We start from the raw sequence: 17,989 nt of genomic DNA, 5'->3' as shown, positions 1-17,989 counted from the left end.
AGCACACTTGTAGAAACATTCTTAAAAATTTAGTTTTGCACAATCTGAAATTTAAACTCAAAATAGATGTTAGATTTGCCACATTTCTATTTACCTAAGAAGATCCAAACGGGTCTGGCGATTGCTTTACTGTCAATATTCATAAAAAAGTTCTATTCATAACTAATGTGTTACATATTAGATATGATTAAATAACAATTTAAAGTTTTCAGCAAAGCAACTTAGAAGGTTTTCCAACACGTACATTATCTAGTGGTACATAACTTTGATTTTTGTAAGATGGTTCAAAGGATTATAGTGATAAACTTATGTGTGTGTGTGTTTATATATATTTGATTTGAAATAACAACAAAATGTGACACGTTGTATTATAAATACCATGAATCATGAGTCTGGCTTGGGGCCGTGTTGAGCGGGATGGCGGCCGTCCTTACCCCAGCCAATACCACGGGTGGAATCCATGTACTGCTGGACCAGGTGGCGGCACTTCTGGAGGTGATTGACGCCTTCGATGCGGTAGCACCAGCGGAGCCTGTCGCGGATGATCTTGGACGTCTCGATGTCGATCCACTTCTCGCGGACGATGTGCTCCCGCATCTCCATCATCGCCACCGGATCCTTGTAAGGGTTCGCTGGATCGAAATCCGGCGGCTGTTCATCGAATACCACTTCCCTCTTTCGAACCATTCTCTCCACTCCGGAAACCTAATTTCTATCCGTCTGTCCCTCAGATTTGGGGATTTTGATGTTTGCTTTTCTATTTCCTATATTATATTTTCTAGTTGTATGTATTTTATTCTTTATAATATTTTAAGCTTTTCTTTTGTAATATTTATATTATTTTATAAAGGTTAATAATCTTGATAATAAAAAATTTTCATAAATAAATGAGATGTTTTAAAAGCTATCTGAGTTTAATAAGACTCATGACTCACTTATTTTTCTAACTATAAAATTGTTTCTTAATTATAAATAATACATTTTTTTAATCGGATATTACTTTTAAGTATAACCCTATTTTTTAGTATATTTATATAAATATTTGGTAAGATTAATTTTTATATATTGTGAGATGTTATAATTTGTTCAACGGCTATCTAGGTTTGGTGAGACCAATACCCATGAATTCGGGTCAAACGTATGAGAATCCGTCATTTTCAAATAAAACAATCTTGTGGCTTGAAAGGAGGTGAGGAGAAATCAAAGAACTTTTAAAGATTTCCTTCATATATATACTAGCTTTTATCCCCCGTATTACGGGGTTGTTTTACATTATTCATTTTTAATATTTATATATTTTTTAGGATTTTAATTTTATTTATTGTAAGGAAGTTAATAATATACTCAGAATTTGATGATAAAAGGGTTTCACAAATAAATAAGGTAACCTGATTTGAAAGCTATCTAGGTTTGGTGAGACCCATGACCCGTTTTTTTTACTATAAAATTGTTTCTTAATTATAAATAATATCTTTTTTTTAAAAAAAAATCTGATATTAATATTTAGTATATCCCAATGAGATGTTATAACCCGTTTAAAAGCTATACGGGTTTGGTGAGACCCATACCCGTAAATTCGATGCATGAGAAGCTTTTATTTACAAATAAAGCAATCTGGTCTCTTAAGAGAATTTAGGGAGGTTTCGTTTATATACATTTTAAGATTTAAAGTAACTGCAATTTTGTCCCTGTGATTTGTCCAAATATGCAGTTTTTGTCCAATAGTTTCAAAATTGCGATTTTCGTCACTGTGGTTTCATTTCACTTGCAATTAAACCCGACCCACTAACCCCGTTAAGTCTGGTCGTTAAATCCATCAGTGTGTCATTCACGTGAGGGGCAATTTTATCCCTTTCTCTCAAAATAAACCTCAGTCCTAATTCCCAAACCTCCTCACGTGAGGGGCTAGGGTGTATTTGGGAAAAAAGGATAAAATTGCCCCTCACATGAATGGCACGCTGATAGATTCAGTTGGTGTATCAACACTAGAAGCTCCTACTGTTATAGTTCCTTCAAGTGTTCTAGATCCCATCCCGACCGATACTGTACCTGAGACTACACCCGTTTTTTATGATGATGGTGAAACAGATGAGGAATTAATCGAGGCTATTTCTCCGTCGGTATCTGTCGATTAAAATGACAATAATCTCCAACCTGATGTAACAGTGTCTACTGATGTCATACCAAACACGTTGTCTTATCATCCAGAAGAGAACATAATTGGTGATCTGAACACGAGGGTCCAGACACGAAGTCAAATCGATCAGAGCCTTCGTTGTTTCTACATAAGTGTATCACCATTAAATAGTCGGTTCTCATTCAAATGTTTCATCTCTCAAATAGAACCGAAGACTTATAAAGAATCCTTGACCGAAGAGAGCTGGTAAATGCAATGCAAGAAGAATTAATGCAATTTGAAAAGCTCGGGGTTTGGAAGCTCGTTGACTTGCTGAAAAATAAGAAACAAATTAACACGAAGTGAGTGTTTAAGTGCAAGAGGGACGAGAATGTGATTATTGTGAGAAACAAGGCTCGATTAGTTGTTCTTGGGTTTAATCAGAGAGAGGGTATTGATTACAATGAGGTTTATGCACCAGTTGCAAGGCTAGAGGCTATTCGGATCTTTCTAGCTTTCGCTTCTTGGAGGGGCTTTATGGTTTATCAGTTAGATGTCAAATCTGCTTTTCTCAACGGGAGAATAAGTGAGGAGTCTGTGTGGGACAACCACCGGGGTTTTTCGATCCGATCCACAAGGACAAGGTGTACCTTCTTGATAAAGCCTTATACGGTCTCCATCAGGCCCCGAGAGCCTGGTATGAGACGTTGTCCCAACACCTACTGGACAATGGATTTATTCGAGGAACTGTCGATTGTACACTCTTCACGAAGCATGTGGACGTTTATCTACTGATTGTGCATATTTATGTAGATGATATCATCTTTGGGTTGATAAACGATGATCTGTGCAAGCAGTTTGAGGAAGTTATAAAGCAGAAGTTTGAAATGAGTGCCATGGGGAAGATGAAGTGTTTCTTAGGACTTCAGGTGGAGCAGTTATATGATGGTATCTTTATTCACCAGACGAAATATGTCAATAACGTCCTGACGAAATTCAACATGACTGATGGATTAGCTATTAGTACTCCTCTACCTCTAAATCATGGTATTGGACCTGATCCCAACGGGGGGAAGGTAGATCAAACCTTGTACCGATTCATGATAGGTTCGCTGATGTACCTCACTGCTTCCCGGCCAGACATCATGTATGTCACATGTTTGTGCTCTCGATATTAGTCTAATCAGAAAGTATCAGATCTCATGATCGTCAAGCGCATCTTACAATATCTTAAAGGATGTTCGGGGGTTGGTCTCTGGTATCCGCGAGAGGATGAGTTTGTGCTGAGGGCATACTCAAACTTGGATTACTGAAGCTGCAAGCTGAACGCCAAATCTACAACAGCGGGGTGCCAATTCTTTGGTAAAAGACTTATCACTTGGCAGTGCAAAAACCAAATCACGGTGTCGCTATCTACCGGTGAAGCTAAGTACGTAGTTGCTTCCAGTTGATGCTTTCAGGTTCTATGGATCCAACATTAGATACGAGACTATGGTTTGAATTTCTAACTACCCCTATCTTTGTAGATAATTCTGCAGCAATTTCAATAACTAAAATTCCAGTAAATCACTCTAAAACTAAACATATAGAAATACGGTCTCACTTCATTCGTAATTGCTACGAAAAGAAGTTGATCACCATAGACAAAATTCATACCGATGAGCAAAGAGCTGATCTTTTTACCAAAGCTTTCGATAAACCACGTTTTAACTACATATTAAAGCTTAATGGTATAAAAGTTTTGGGCGTTGGGGAAAAGAATGTTACAGAGATACTTGATGAGTCAGATATCCTGTGAATCTATACATCGGAGTCAATTGTGTTTTTGTAAATATCTTTCATATGGTTTTTGATTTTAGGAGGGATATATATTCATGAAAAACCAAAAACATTGAAAATTTTGAAAAAGTCAAAAACAATATAAAATTCAAAATGTCAAAAACATTAAAAATGTTGCTCCTCAGAAAATGAGTTTCTGAAGCAAAAAGGGAAGATGATAGTACATTGATCATCTGGTCCCAAGTTCAGTAAAAAGTAGGCATAAAAAGTTGTGTGCTTAATTGCATTAGTGCATTGGTAGGCCTTTAAACAAACAAGTACCAAAAAGTACGTGATATAAACTAAAATTTGTCGAATCTAGTTGGGAACATCTTGAAACTGATTAATATCTGTTTTTAATAAAAGTAAAGTTTAAAGATTGCTGTGTGTGTATGCTTTTATTTTGCAAAGACATTCAACTTGTTTTTCATTTTATTTTGAAAAGAAATTCAATTTTATTTTTTCTTTATATTTGTTCAAATCTTGGATCCTCTCCTGCTCGATAAGATTATCCGACCTGAGGGTTAAGATTTGAATATTCTGCTTTATTTTCTTGGTGTTTCGTACAAGCCTTGGATCTCCTCTGTGTATACGATAAGCACAAATGTGTGAAAGTCATGTATCAAAATGTGGATTAAGGCCTGTACAACTTCAACTTATTTTATCTTTTTATTTTTGTTAAAATGGAACCTTATTTGCGTGTAGTAATACCGACCTTAAGGGAAAACTTTAACGTTCTGAGTTTTTTTGCTTTATTGTTTTCCATGAGTCACAGCTAATCAAGTTTTAAATATCAAAAACAAAAGTATACTTGTAAATATTCACAGTATCAAGATATACATATAGGTCTGATGGGTGGGATCCACATAAGATCCGTGCTTAAATGAACCAATTAATCATATCACAGAAATTTCTAAACAATTTGTTGGAAGGTTTAGGTGGACAACAATACCAATGATTGACTTAACACCAATCAGAATAAAAACTGAAAATAAAACTGTGATGGAAGCGCAATTTGGTCAATATGATCCCTGCTCAAACTCACAAAAATATGTGATTTTATGTTTGTACATAGCTTGATGTTCGTTTGTTTGATTTACTTACAGTTGTTTTCATTTTAAAAGCCAAAAAGATTTTTTTTTCTAATTTAGTTTTCGACTCTTGATGTCCGGGTGAACTATCTCTGGGGCTTTAATGATTTTCAAGAATAATGAATCGAGCTGTGTTTCTCATATCATTTCAAAAAGAACCAAACGTTTATCTGTTATATTCAAGGTCATTGATTTAGACTTGATATACATTACATTTTCAAGTTGAGCTTATTTAAGTCATTTTTTTGATGGGCAAGGATATTAATTTGTACTTGTAACATCACATGGGTGTGAATTACAAAATCAGTTCAAATTAAGGTGGACATGCTTATGCGGCGCATAAGTCTACAAACTTATGTGGCGCCTAAATTATGCGCCGCGTAAGTTTCTTTACTTATGCGCCGCATATGTTTCAGTATAAATATAACATCCGTCACATAAGTATTGCTTATGCACCTGGACACTTGAACTCTATGTCTTGACACTTTATTCACACTTGCTAGCCGTTATTCTGCCCATTTTTCTTTGTTTTGGTGATACGCACACCAACTCAGAGTGAAAAGGTGAGATGAATTGATATTATTGATTCAGATCTGGGTATGAACAATACACACGGAACGAATATGTTGAGTTTGATCACAAAATCAAAGGGTTTTTTAAATTTGTTCATAAAATTGATCTTATACCCGATAAACGAACACAAACAAATCTATGAATTGAGTTTTAATGATGATTAATTTGATGGATCTGGTATATTACATATGCGGCTTTCAAAATTCATAATTGATCAATTAATCAAATAAATATGTCAAAATTGAAGCTATATTAGTGTTGATCGACGATTATAGGTTTCATATATGTGATTAAATTGATTGTGGATTGATTGTTTGGACTTAACAGATTTTGGTCATAAAAGTTACATATCCGGCGCATATGTTTTGGACATATGCGGCGCAGATGTCAAAAACATATGCGGCGGATAACTCATGAACATATACGTGGTCAAAAAGTCAAACTTTTACATATAAGCTGGTCCACTAAGTCAATGTAACATATAAGTTGACATACATATACGTGGTCACACTTATACGCTGAAATGACATATCCGTGAAAGATAAAACATATACGGACGTGTTTAATAATTGAATTCTGATTTTAACTTGTTTAATCTTTTGATTTTCAGACGGTTAAAGAAGCTAAGCCCACTGATCATAAGCATAATATTTGTGCATATCTTAATGACGAGTATCGAAAAGCCGAGAAGTTTGCAGTGATGATGCCATTTCTAAATAGATCGAGGGTATACAAAGCGATGACACATGTTGCTGTTCCTTATCAGAGTATTGTATCTGAGTTCTGGAAGAAGGCAGTAGTATTTGGTACTCATATTCCCTCAGAGGTACAAGGCCAGAAGATAATCATAACTGAAGCTTTAATCAGAAAGGTTTTAGAATTTGGTGACGAGCTGACAAACCCTGTAGATCTTGATGAGCATATGGTTAAGGGTTGTATGTTGAGAATGGGTTATCGTGAGACATTGAACAAGTTTTCATTGAGGAAGACAGCTTTATCTCGTCCTTACAAGTTCTTGGTTCATGTCGTTATTCACTGCTTGGGGCACCGAAAAGGGGAATATGACAAGATACTCGATTACCAGATGAGTACTTTGGCAGCTTTATGTCTTAACTTGACGTACAACTTTTCAAGAATGATGCTGGACAACATGAAGTTAAACTTTAGGAAAGAGAAGTGGTGGCAATATCCTCAATTTGTACAGATGTTTGTGGAGGAATTATTTCCAAAGGTCAAGAAGGAGAGTCCCACTATCATTTTAGATCATATGACTAGGAACAACTTGCCAAAGCTTGTGTCTTACAAAAATGTTAAGGAGAGTCAGGTACCAAAGTTCAAGGAGTTATTCGGTCATTTATCTAACCCTGACAATATTGCTCTAACTGATAATAAGTGGAGGAAATATGGGAGAGGCTCAGACAGAGAAACTGGAGGCAGGTTGATGTTAGATTACAAGCCTGTTGGTGGAGCTAAACGTTTTATCAAGATTGAGTTGGAATCAGATGATGAACCGGTTGCACCCAAAAAGAAAAGGAAGAAGGTTGTCAAGAAAGAGGTGATTACTCCAATTACTCAGGAGGAAGTCTATTCTGCTACATCAGATAAGCATCCTGAGGAAACCAAATCAGATTCTGAGGGAAGACGAATTGCTTTGGCTAATCCTCGTGCCCGTTTTGAGAAGAAGGATGCTGTTTCAAGAAAGAGGAAAACGACTGATGATATTGATGAGTCGTACATTCCAGATGTTGTTGTAGATAAGCCAGTCAAGAAGAAGACTATGAGGGTTAAGAAGAAGTTAAAAGGGGTTAAGTCACCTAACGACTGATGACATTGAGCAACCCGAGATATTTGAGACTCCTAGAAATCCGGAGTTCATTGTGGAAGAACCGGTGGTAGATTTGGGTGGTGATGACAACACTTTGAAGACACCGGTGGTACAACAGACACCTACACCACCAGCTCCAGAACAACATGCTTCTCCTAAGAACACACTTGTTAAAGCTGCTGATTTTGGTAGCTTTCCGTCTATTGATGCTGGATGTTTTGGTGATTTCCCTACATTTCGAGAGCATGATACGATAAAGGGAATTGTGACTGAACAGGGCATAAAGATTGATAGTTTGGTTGCTGAGAACAAGATTGAGAAAAGAAAATGCTGATCAAAGGAAAGTGATAGAGGATGGTGAACTGAGACGTAAACAACAGGTTGATCTATTGAATCTATACATGAGGTATTCTGCCATTTAAGAAGACAAGTTGGGTATTAGTATTAAGCAGGAATTGGAGAATTCAGCTGCAGATGATAAGATTTTCACAAGAGTATATGGTGTGAGTCTTGTGTGGAGGAAATGGAGTTCAGGATGCAATATGATCAGGATAGGGTGGATGCTAAGGGCAAAGGGAAGATTGATGAACCCGTGATTCACTTTGATGTTCAGGATATTGGTGGTTCTTCTTCTATGTTTGTAGATCATGTAATTGCTCCAGTTATGAACCAGCAGTGGTTGTTGAACCAGTGATTGTTGAACCAATGATTGTTGAATAAGAGGTTGTTGAACCTGAGGTTGTTGAACCTGTGGTGGCTGAGCATGTTGTAGCACCAGTTGTAGTTGAGCCTATTAATTGTTGATCAAATTGTTGAAGAAGAACAGGATGATGAGGATGAAGAAAAGGTTGACTATGGTGACTCCCCGACTCACAATGATGTTGAGATGATAATGATTATCCGAGTGCAGGTGGAGGTGTTGGTATTTTGGTTGGTTCGATTTCAAGTGTTGTTGTTGAATCTGCTTCTGAGCCAGTTATTACAGCTGAACCAAGTCAAAGGGAAACTCATACTGGTGGCAATGTTGATGAGTTAGAGATTCTTGATGTGGATCCGTTATCTTTTAAACCTCTGGTTAGGTTTTCATATACTGGAGAGGATTTAGATGAGGGAGAAATTGAGATGGCTCGTGCTGTTATTGCCAGATTACTTGAGGTCACTGAAGAGGAGTTCATGTTTAATTTTGAGAAGGATTTGTGTTCGGTTGATGATCTTGATGTTGTTCTTGTTAATGAACCTATACTTGAAGCTGATCATGAAATTCCTGAATTTGATGAAGATTTCAATGAGGAGGTTGACATGATTAGTCAGGAGTTTGATAGTCAAGGTAATCCTATTCCTGCTGATAAAGGAAAACCTGTTGAAGATGAGGAGATCAATAGTCAGGAATAGGATGAGTGATTTGAAAGGAGGAAGATCGAGCCGAAATGTATATACTTGAAGCCGATCAATTACTATAAGAAAGAAAAAGAGTTGAAGCTTGGGAAAGTCGTTAGCATAGCTTACTTGTCCAAAATCAGAAAGATAGCCGTACGAAGGACATTTTGGGTGAAGTATTTTGAGAGTTTGTGTGAGCTAAAGTCACTGCCCTGGATGGATGTCGTCGATATTGTTGACAAGGAGTTATCATACTGTCCGAAACAAGGCCCTATGAAAGAAATATGGGAGTTTATGCGAAATGTAATTTCAAGAGTTGGACACCCCAAAAGCCATTTCTACATGTGTCCAAAGTTAAGAAAGACCCAGAGACTTAACGATTTTGTGAAGACCTGGAGGTATAACCAACCGCAGACCTTGAAGATTATCCTGATGTACCCTATGGAACAGGATTTTCATTATACATTAAGTGGTGGTACTATGATGAGAATAGGGGAGAAGCGGTGATAGTATTGAATCGTGATGGTGTATGGGATGTGATCGATGTCATGGATCCAATGTGGCTGATTAATTGCTCAGAGAAGGACATTGATGCATTATACAAATGTAAGATTCAAGTTTGAAGCAAGAAGCAGTCAGGGGCGGATCCAGCATACAAACGGGTGGTTCCCCGGAACCACCCGAGTTTCGAAATAATAGTGTACGGATATATAGAAGACGCGTAGGAACCACCTTATAAATTAAGAGGGAACCACCTAAAAAAATTCCTGGATCCGCCACTGGACTGAAGTAACTAAATTCATGTCACCCATGCCCGTAACATCAAGAACATCATTGTTCGCCTGTCTAACTTTACCAAAATCACCTTCCTTCAAATTCTGCAATGCTTCACTGCTGTGGATAGCATGAAATGAAGCACCAAAATCCATGACCCAGGAATCAACATTATCCTCAACACTAAGAACCAAAGCCTCATCCTCTGAGCATTCTTCTGTTGTGTTGACTTCTTTCTTTTCATTCTTATCATTCGGACACTGATTCCTAAAGTGTCCCGCCTCTTTGCAGTTCTAACATACCACATCCTTCTTAGTCCTAGACTGACTCCTTTTCCTGTTCCCGCTCCCACTACCTCTGTTATTTTTCCTTCCTCTGCCAACATGCATTAAATCACCCGATGATTCACCTGAATTTCTTTGTTTGACGTCTTAGCCTAGAATAAGATCCTTAATCCCATCAAAAGTGAACTCGCTGGTAGAACTAGTAATCGCTGTAACAGTTCCCGACCAGCTATCAGGCAAGGATGATAACAGTAGTAGAGCCTGAACCTCATCTTTGAATTTTATACTAACTGACCCAAGTCTTGACAAAATCGAGCTAAAGTTATTGATGTGTACTGTAACTGAACTTCCTTCTTTCATCTTCGTGTTCACCGGTTCACGAATCAGGAAAACCTTATTAGCTGCCGAAGGCTTCTCGTACATATTAGACAATGCATTCATTATCCCACGCGCCGTGGTTTCCTTCAAGATGTTGAACGCAACATCCTTCGATAACGACAATCTAATAACTGCATTGGCTTTCTTATCCAAAATTTCCCACTCGTCTGGTTGTATCTTCTATGGCCTTTCACCCAATACCATGTCTAAATCCTTCTGAACCAGCAAATCTTCTATTTGCATTTTCCACCAACCAAAGTCTTTACCATCAAACTTCTCAATCTGAAGTTTCTCATTCACAGCCATTATCTCGAACTAAGAATTCCTAACTTTGGATCTAGGTAACTAATATTAAGAAAAACTTTGGACCAACAAAGTAACCCCGTTAACCACAACAAAACCACCCGGCTAAACTGCCAGACAAATGCCAAAACCCGATGATCAAAAAACTCGAAGCAAACGAAACAACCACAAACCTAATCAATAATCAGAAATTGAAACAAACAAGAAACGCAAACCTGTTCCGAGGTTTCTTTCTGATCAAGAGATGGTTAAAAAACAAAGCAATACAATTGCTTACTGCTACTGCTGGTCGATGCTCAAAATAAAAAATCCAATTGATTTTGTTTTTCTTGGAATGATTAGTCAACGCATTAAAAAGAATTTGTTGACTCCTTTTTGATTTCACTTGGACGGTGTTGTGTATTACTCACAAAAGACAAAGAATGGAAAATTTATTTCAATACCTTCTTTTGTAACAAAGCCGTGGGGTTGCTGAATTCTGGGTTGTGAAGACCAACAAACTCCGATAGAATAATATGGTAAATTAATGGCCGGCTGCCAAATAACAAACCACTATTCGAACCAAACCGCTTCTCTCACGTTGTGTTTCGCCCGTGTGTAACCGTAACCTCGGCTCTTGATACCACTTGTTAGGGATTCGGGTATTGCAACACACACACAAACACAAATAATCTGCAAGAGAAAATAATAAACGAAGATGAACACGCGAGATTTACGTGGTTCGGTCGGCTGACCTACGTCCACGGGCTGCAACCAGGATACTTTTATTATTGCCTCTGCCTCACTCGCGATGAGGAATTACAAGTACACAACGAATATATAGAGATTATACTATCTAGGGTTTACAACTTAATCCCCAAGAAAACTATAAATGGGCTATAATTTTTTTTATTTTTTTTTTTGAACTCATAACTTATATATATAAATTATTTTTAAAGAAATTGTTTATTGGATTACATCGAAACAGAAGGCAAGCGGGCAACAAGCTGTGCTGCTACCCCTTTTTGAATCGCAAAACCCGGGCCCAATCGAAACAGAAGGCAAGCGGGCTATAATTAAATAAACGGGCCAGGCCTGCCACTATTCTTCAATTTAATCAATCTGCCAATAAAAATGTCTTCTAACCCGGGCCCAATTAAGCCTCCAAAAACCCAACGAAACTTTGCTACTAAATAAATGTATCCCGAATATTGTTAAGGACAACATTTACTTTCATATAGTCAAAGTTGAAGTATGGTGGCATTGAGATGGCTATTGGACTTTTTACTTGAATAAGGGCTTTTTGGGCATAATTGATAATGCACAGAAATAAATTACTCCGGTCAACTTTGAATTTTTATAGAAATAAACTTTTTGATGATCAAAATTAATCTTTGGCAATAAGTCAAGTTTGTGGTTAAACTGGATGTTTTGTTACGCAACTCAATTGACCCACCCGTCTTGCCACATCTACCATTTATCTCCCATATTAATGAAGTAGGTCCTCAATCAACTTTATAGAATGCGTTGATTTGTCACACTCGCGACCCGCGACATCGCGCGGGTTTCTCACTAGTTATTTAATACTATTATTATTATTATTATTGTTATTATTATTATTATGTTAAATTTACACATTAAATATATTTAACGATAAGAAAACTAAATCCATCTTTACTATAATTATTTTTATTTATGCTATATTAATTATTGATAAATAAGTAACTAATATATATAATAATATCGTTAAATTATAATAATATATGTATTAATGGGAAAGTTAAACGCAAATTTACTTCTAACGTTAATAGGTTATTAGTTCGGTTTATTAATCGAAAAGGTAACCAAATATTAGTTTCTTTTGCTTTACTTATAAACACATACATGTATATGTATATATATTATAGATAAATCAATAAATGAAGGTTCACGACAAGAAAATGTGAGTTTAGGGTTCGGTTTCGTTAAAATAATGTTTATTTAGTGGTATATAATTGTATATTATCAATAATATGATTAAAAGAAAAATAGAAATGAAAAACTCAAAACTGGGTCCATGGGGTTTGAACCCACGCCTGGATCGGTTCCAAGTGTTCTAACATACATTGTTAATGATAACAGACCTAATAATATGTAAACAGACGGCCCTAAGCAGAACCCAGTTCAAAAAAGAAAATAACCCTAGGTCTAGTTTATCAACAAAACGTTGATGATGACTGAAATTGGTTTAGGGTTAAAGATTCTTGGTTAAATGCGATCTAAATGCATGTTTTAATTACCAGATTATGCGACGAATTAAGGGTTGAATTGGTTCAAGGGTTCACGGCTTCAAGGCAATCACGAACTCGATCTTAACAGCAAGGGGTGAAGCAATTGATTTAGGGCTTATAGTCGTGGAGGTGTAAGGAGTGTGTGTGCAAGATTAATTGAGTTTTCATCGTGCATTTATAGTGCTATGAGGTTGATTAAGCCGCAGGTTACATTTAAACGAAATAGCGATCAATAGGTTATCGTATTCTATAATTAGAGTGTCGGTGTGATTCATTTTAGGTTGGTAATTGATTTGGTTAACATAATTTAGTGATTTTGGCCGAAAATTATAGAACAAGAAATGGGTTTGGGGTGGTGTTTGCCGTGAGTGGCGTAGAGAGGAAGAAGAAGGAAATTTTTTTTTAAATAATAATTGCAATTTGGTCCCTGATATATAGGATTGGATGCATAATGTGTTAGAAGTTAGTTAGGGGGTTAATTTTGTATAGTTTGGATAGTTTAACAATAAATAAATAAAAGAAATAATTAAACAAATGCAATTTTTTTATAAAATAACCGAAACTAATTCGGGCGTCGTGAAATGATCGATAATAAATTTATTAATTTGATTAATAACAATAGACCGAAAAATAAAACGTTAAATGGGTCAGATTTAGGGTCCGAAATTTAACGAATGTTACAACATGTGTCGTGTTGTTAATATGAGACGAGTCATGTGATAAGAAAAATGGTTATGTGGACCATATCAATTGACAGGCGAAGATGTTCATATGTGTCATATGATGAGCAAATCATACAACACATATGATATGTTTAGTTGATAAACAAATGACTAACGTGACCACTTAATAGCCATATGATGTGGAAGGCGGAGTATGTATACTTGATTTGGTATCATATGATCCATATGATTGAACAAAAACATTATTTAGGTATGGTTTTATCAATTAATTCGGTTAGAATTGTTCTAGTCCCTTTCGTGTATATGGTTGATTATTGACCAGCGTAAAGGACTTGAGATGCTTCAGATTTTACTTGGTTTCTATGTTTGAATTTACTGAATTTTTGGGTTCGGATTAACGTCTTGCTTACATTTTTATGTGGCTAAATATGTTTAATTTACATAGATTAGATATTCCTAATTTATTTTTAAACAGATTATGTTGGGTTTACACAGGCTAAGTGCATATGATCATTTGTTGGTCTGGTCGGTGACAATTTTGTGCTAAATGTTTAGGCACTCTAATATGTTATAATTGACATTGATAACATATTAAAAGTCTATCTAATACCAATGTCGACGGGATATAAAATCTTTATAAATGTTCTAAAAACTGCTTTTTTTATAAAGTTTTTATTGGATACACTATTTGCTTTTTAATTTAGATAGATAGTTTACCCAAATCCCACTACCCATGTGTTTGGTTGGCTAGGGTGTACATAGTTCAAATTCGTTACGATCTTCATTATCTCTAGCCGGAGAATTGTATTTCCTTATCCTTTTCTCTTTAGTTGTTGACATCTATTAAGATTTATTCTTAATAAAAGCAAGACTAACACCGAGTGAGAGATAAATTTTGCTTGTAGTTGATTGTGAAACAACTGGTTTGTTTTGTTGTGATAATTCTGATCATTACATTTATTGGAAAATTCCCAAAATAGCCCTTTTTAGAGAGTGAAGTCCCAAAATAGCCTTTTTTTTCCTCAAAATCTTTTATAATTTGGACTGTCAAGACGCATTAGGAATAGATAAAATAAAGACTAGATTTTGAAAGAAAGTCAGGTAAAAGACGAGATTTGAGGAAATAATGTCGTGCAAGTCCAAATTATTTGTAATCTTGGAGCAAAAGTTCATATTTTTCCAAATCTTTTTTATTCAAAAAACCGTCTTGAGAGACTGTTTTTTTATGTTTCCTACCTTTCCCGTCCTTTTCAAATAATTAGAAAAATATATTTTTACAATTATACCCCTTAACTACCACCACCACCTTGAACCACCACCACCACCTTGAACCACCACCATCACCGACGCCGTCGTCGGCCCCACCCCATCACCACCTCCGTCCTTTCGAATGCCGTTCCGATTCCGGCATCTCCGGCGCCATTTACAAATATATATTTAAAACAATCTGGTGGCTTGAGAGAGTTTAGGGAGGTTTCGTTTATATATATTTAAGATTTAAAAAAAACCAAACTTATTGTTGCGACATGTTTATTGTTTTTTACATTTCGATATAATTTTTGTTCAAGCTATCGTTTCCACAGCATCGCACGGGTTAACTACTAGTGATAATTTAACATATAACTTTCACTTTATGTCATGACATAACTACGGAGACCATGTAGGGCACATCCCCTACTTGTGGCCTAGTGATAGAAGACTTGGGTTTTCTAGTGGAGAATCAAGTTCGTATCCCACTTGTGTCATTTTTTGGTGGATACTGGCAATGAAGGATTTGAGCTAGGCCTTGTGCAAAGGTTGTCAGTTCAAACCTGAGCCCACCTAGGTTATATTCCCACCATGTGTTAAGCTAGAGAGTTCTGCTCTTGTGGTGGTACAACGAATATCAAGTGGCAGTCGATGGTATGATTTCCCAGGGAACGCCCAAACCAAACTCTGAAGCCAGTGTGGGCCCGATTAAGACAACATAGTCTGACCAGAGTAGAGTATCGGAGCTCCCCAAATTTAGAGAGTGCGGTAGTTTAAATACAAAAAAGTCGTCATTCTAAAAAATAAAAAAAAATTAGGGCCAGTATGGGCCCGATTAAGACAACATAGTCTGACCAGAGCAGAGCATCGGAGCTCCCCAAATTTAAAGAGTGCGGTAGTTTAAATACAAAAAAGTCGTCATTCTAAAAAATAAAAAAAAAATAGGGCACGTTACGTTTAGAATTGGCAATGTGTGATGTATGAATAAATGGTGTGGGGCTTTAATAAATGTAGGGGGCTTTTATATTTCTCTCTTTTAATGGACAAACGTTGGAGTGCATGAAGTGCAGGACAATCATGAAAACAATAAATATTCGCTAGTCCTTTTGGAAAAAACGTCAAGATTATGATATTGTTGGGAACAGCAATTACAAATGAGAAAGGCTAGTGCTTTCAGTGACATCATTTTCAAGTGAGTTAAGTAAGCCATTCAATAAATTTGCGGGTCCCCAACCTCATAAACGATAAAGAAGCGTCTCCGGGGGAATCCTAGACAATCGGATTCATGACATAATAAAAAATGTAAAATGTTACTAGAGAATGATCTGCTAAATTAGATGGGCAATTAAGTGGATGTATTTCCATGAATCCCTTCTGAAAGAAAAGAAGGAAGAGCTAGTGGATGACCCACTTGATCAATTTCTTCTATTCACCAAATCATAATTTCCTATTCGTACCCTACACAGTTTCTAAGTCTGAATTCTAACATGAAGAACAAAAGAATATTTAAAAAAAATAAATCACACATCACATAAAATACAGCCACGTCACCTTATTCAACAACTAATTAAAAAAGACCAGGCTGAACAAAACTATCGCTTTTTAAAATTTGATTGCTAATTTGAATAGCTGTGATCTAAGCCTCCATGGTCAAAATCCAAAACCAAAACTATAAGTTGATAATGAAAATGATGTTTGTTCACCATTGACTTTTCAAGAAGTCAACAGCATACTAAGGGTCAGGATTTGGTTCATTTGTATGGGGAGTAGGGCACACCACATTTTTGACAACTGTAAAATAGAGATCAAAATCCGCTTTTAGTTTAGAACACGACGCCTCTATCCACTTTTCAGCTACGCTTGTTGGAAGAGAATCGAGGCTGTCCCTTTCACGTTGTTCAATCGCAGGGCGTATTTCATCGTACACGGAATCAAGTTTTGTGGTTGCTAAATTTCGTTCCTCCTACACCATGAAAAAGTGTTTAACAGAACATGTTAATTTCAAACGGGTTGTAATGTATTTTAAAGAGAATGTAGAGCATCATCCTGCTTACCTCACATTTCATAAGTTCATCTTGCACTTTTTTTGAGGCAAAGAGTTCAGCAACACGTTTTCCATTGACCTGTTTCCGACAAAAGAGTTTTTGCTTCCTGTTTGGAACGCGTTTAGCTGCCCTTTTTGCAGGACCCGTACCTGACCCGTTGCTAAATTTATCATTAGTGCTCGGTCCAGACACTATTATAGCAGTTTGACTATTTTCTTTCACCTCACTCTTGATTACTGCTCGGGCATTAGCTGACCCTGAAAAACTTTCGTACTTGTATCCAAAACCATTGTTGTTTGACTCAAAAGACTCGGTTTTGACAGTTATCAGCGCATTGGTAGAGTTGGTAACCTTGACCTTATCCAACGGCTCATCTTCAGCAGAATCGTAAAGAGGGAATTCGTCAACTGTATACCTATAGGAAAAAAAACGTTTTGAGGTGGCAAAATGAGTTAGATAACAGCCAAAATGGGGGGTCAGAATGGGGTAGGGTCAGGTAGGACCAGACCACTGACTCTTTTTGGTCCAGTTTATTCGACTTGGTAGAATGATCTATTATATACGATTAAAAACTATATTATTTAAACAATAATGGTAATTTCTTTTTGATAAAAAGATTCAGGTAAACATTTAAGTACTTCTTAATATTATACCAAAATTGTCACCTCCATCATTTAGTGTACAAAATCTTCAAAATAAGCAACAAGAAATGTTTTGTCATGTGAACAAGAAAGTAAAGACTAAAGAGTATGACCAAGCATATAGTATTTCATAATTACTAGTATAGTTAGATAGCATATAGTACATAGACACAAATGTACAAATATGAATGCAGAATATACTACCTGTCATCACCATCTTCCCACACATGGTTATGCTCCTGCTAAAGAAAACAGTGTATTAGATGGTTATACAAGGAACGAGACCTATTTTCCTAAAAAGAGCAAGACAATGATTGATATAAGAAAAAAGAATGCAAAGCGTTTAACAAGGAACAAAATACAAATGAAAGCAATTTTGTAAGAACAAGTGGGGCCCGACCATGACTACTAACTTCAGATTGGCATACAAGTAAATCCACAGAATGTTAACAAAGGAAAGATACAAATGAAAGCAATATATTAAGAACAAGTGGGGCCCGAACACGACTATTAACTTCAGAGTGATATATAAGTAAATCCATGATTAACAAATTGACAAAACTTGATGAGCAAGAAAAGGGAAG

At 36.3% G+C, this 17,989-nt stretch overlaps 2 protein-coding genes across 2 annotated transcripts; both read right to left on the bottom strand.

Annotated features, from left to right (window-relative positions):
• Window positions 1–384: 384 nt before the first annotated feature.
• LOC143560553 (NADH dehydrogenase [ubiquinone] 1 beta subcomplex subunit 10-B-like) lies at window positions 385–687 on the bottom strand. Its single transcript, XM_077048834.1, has one exon. It carries the CDS (start codon window positions 685–687, stop codon window positions 385–387), a length of 303 nt encoding a protein of 100 aa, XP_076904949.1.
• A 15,681-nt stretch (window positions 688–16,368) lies between these two features.
• Window positions 16,369–17,644, bottom strand: LOC143560555 (histone-lysine N-methyltransferase ASHH1-like; the record flags this gene model as incomplete). Its single annotated transcript, XM_077048835.1, has 3 exons — window positions 16,369–16,682; window positions 16,774–17,179; window positions 17,610–17,644. Coding segments are annotated over 3 exons (672 nt in total), but the record flags the coding sequence as incomplete, so codon positions are not given.
• Window positions 17,645–17,989: the final 345 nt, after the last annotated feature.

This window comes from Bidens hawaiensis, unplaced genomic scaffold, assembly GCF_021521415.1.
Source record: "Bidens hawaiensis isolate Kalapana, Puna unplaced genomic scaffold, B.hawaiensis_p1.1 tig00020397_1, whole genome shotgun sequence".
NCBI lineage: Eukaryota > Viridiplantae > Streptophyta > Magnoliopsida > Asterales > Asteraceae > Bidens > Bidens hawaiensis.
Note: the sequence above shows the minus strand (reverse complement) of the source record. Positions and strands in the feature narration are given on the sequence as shown.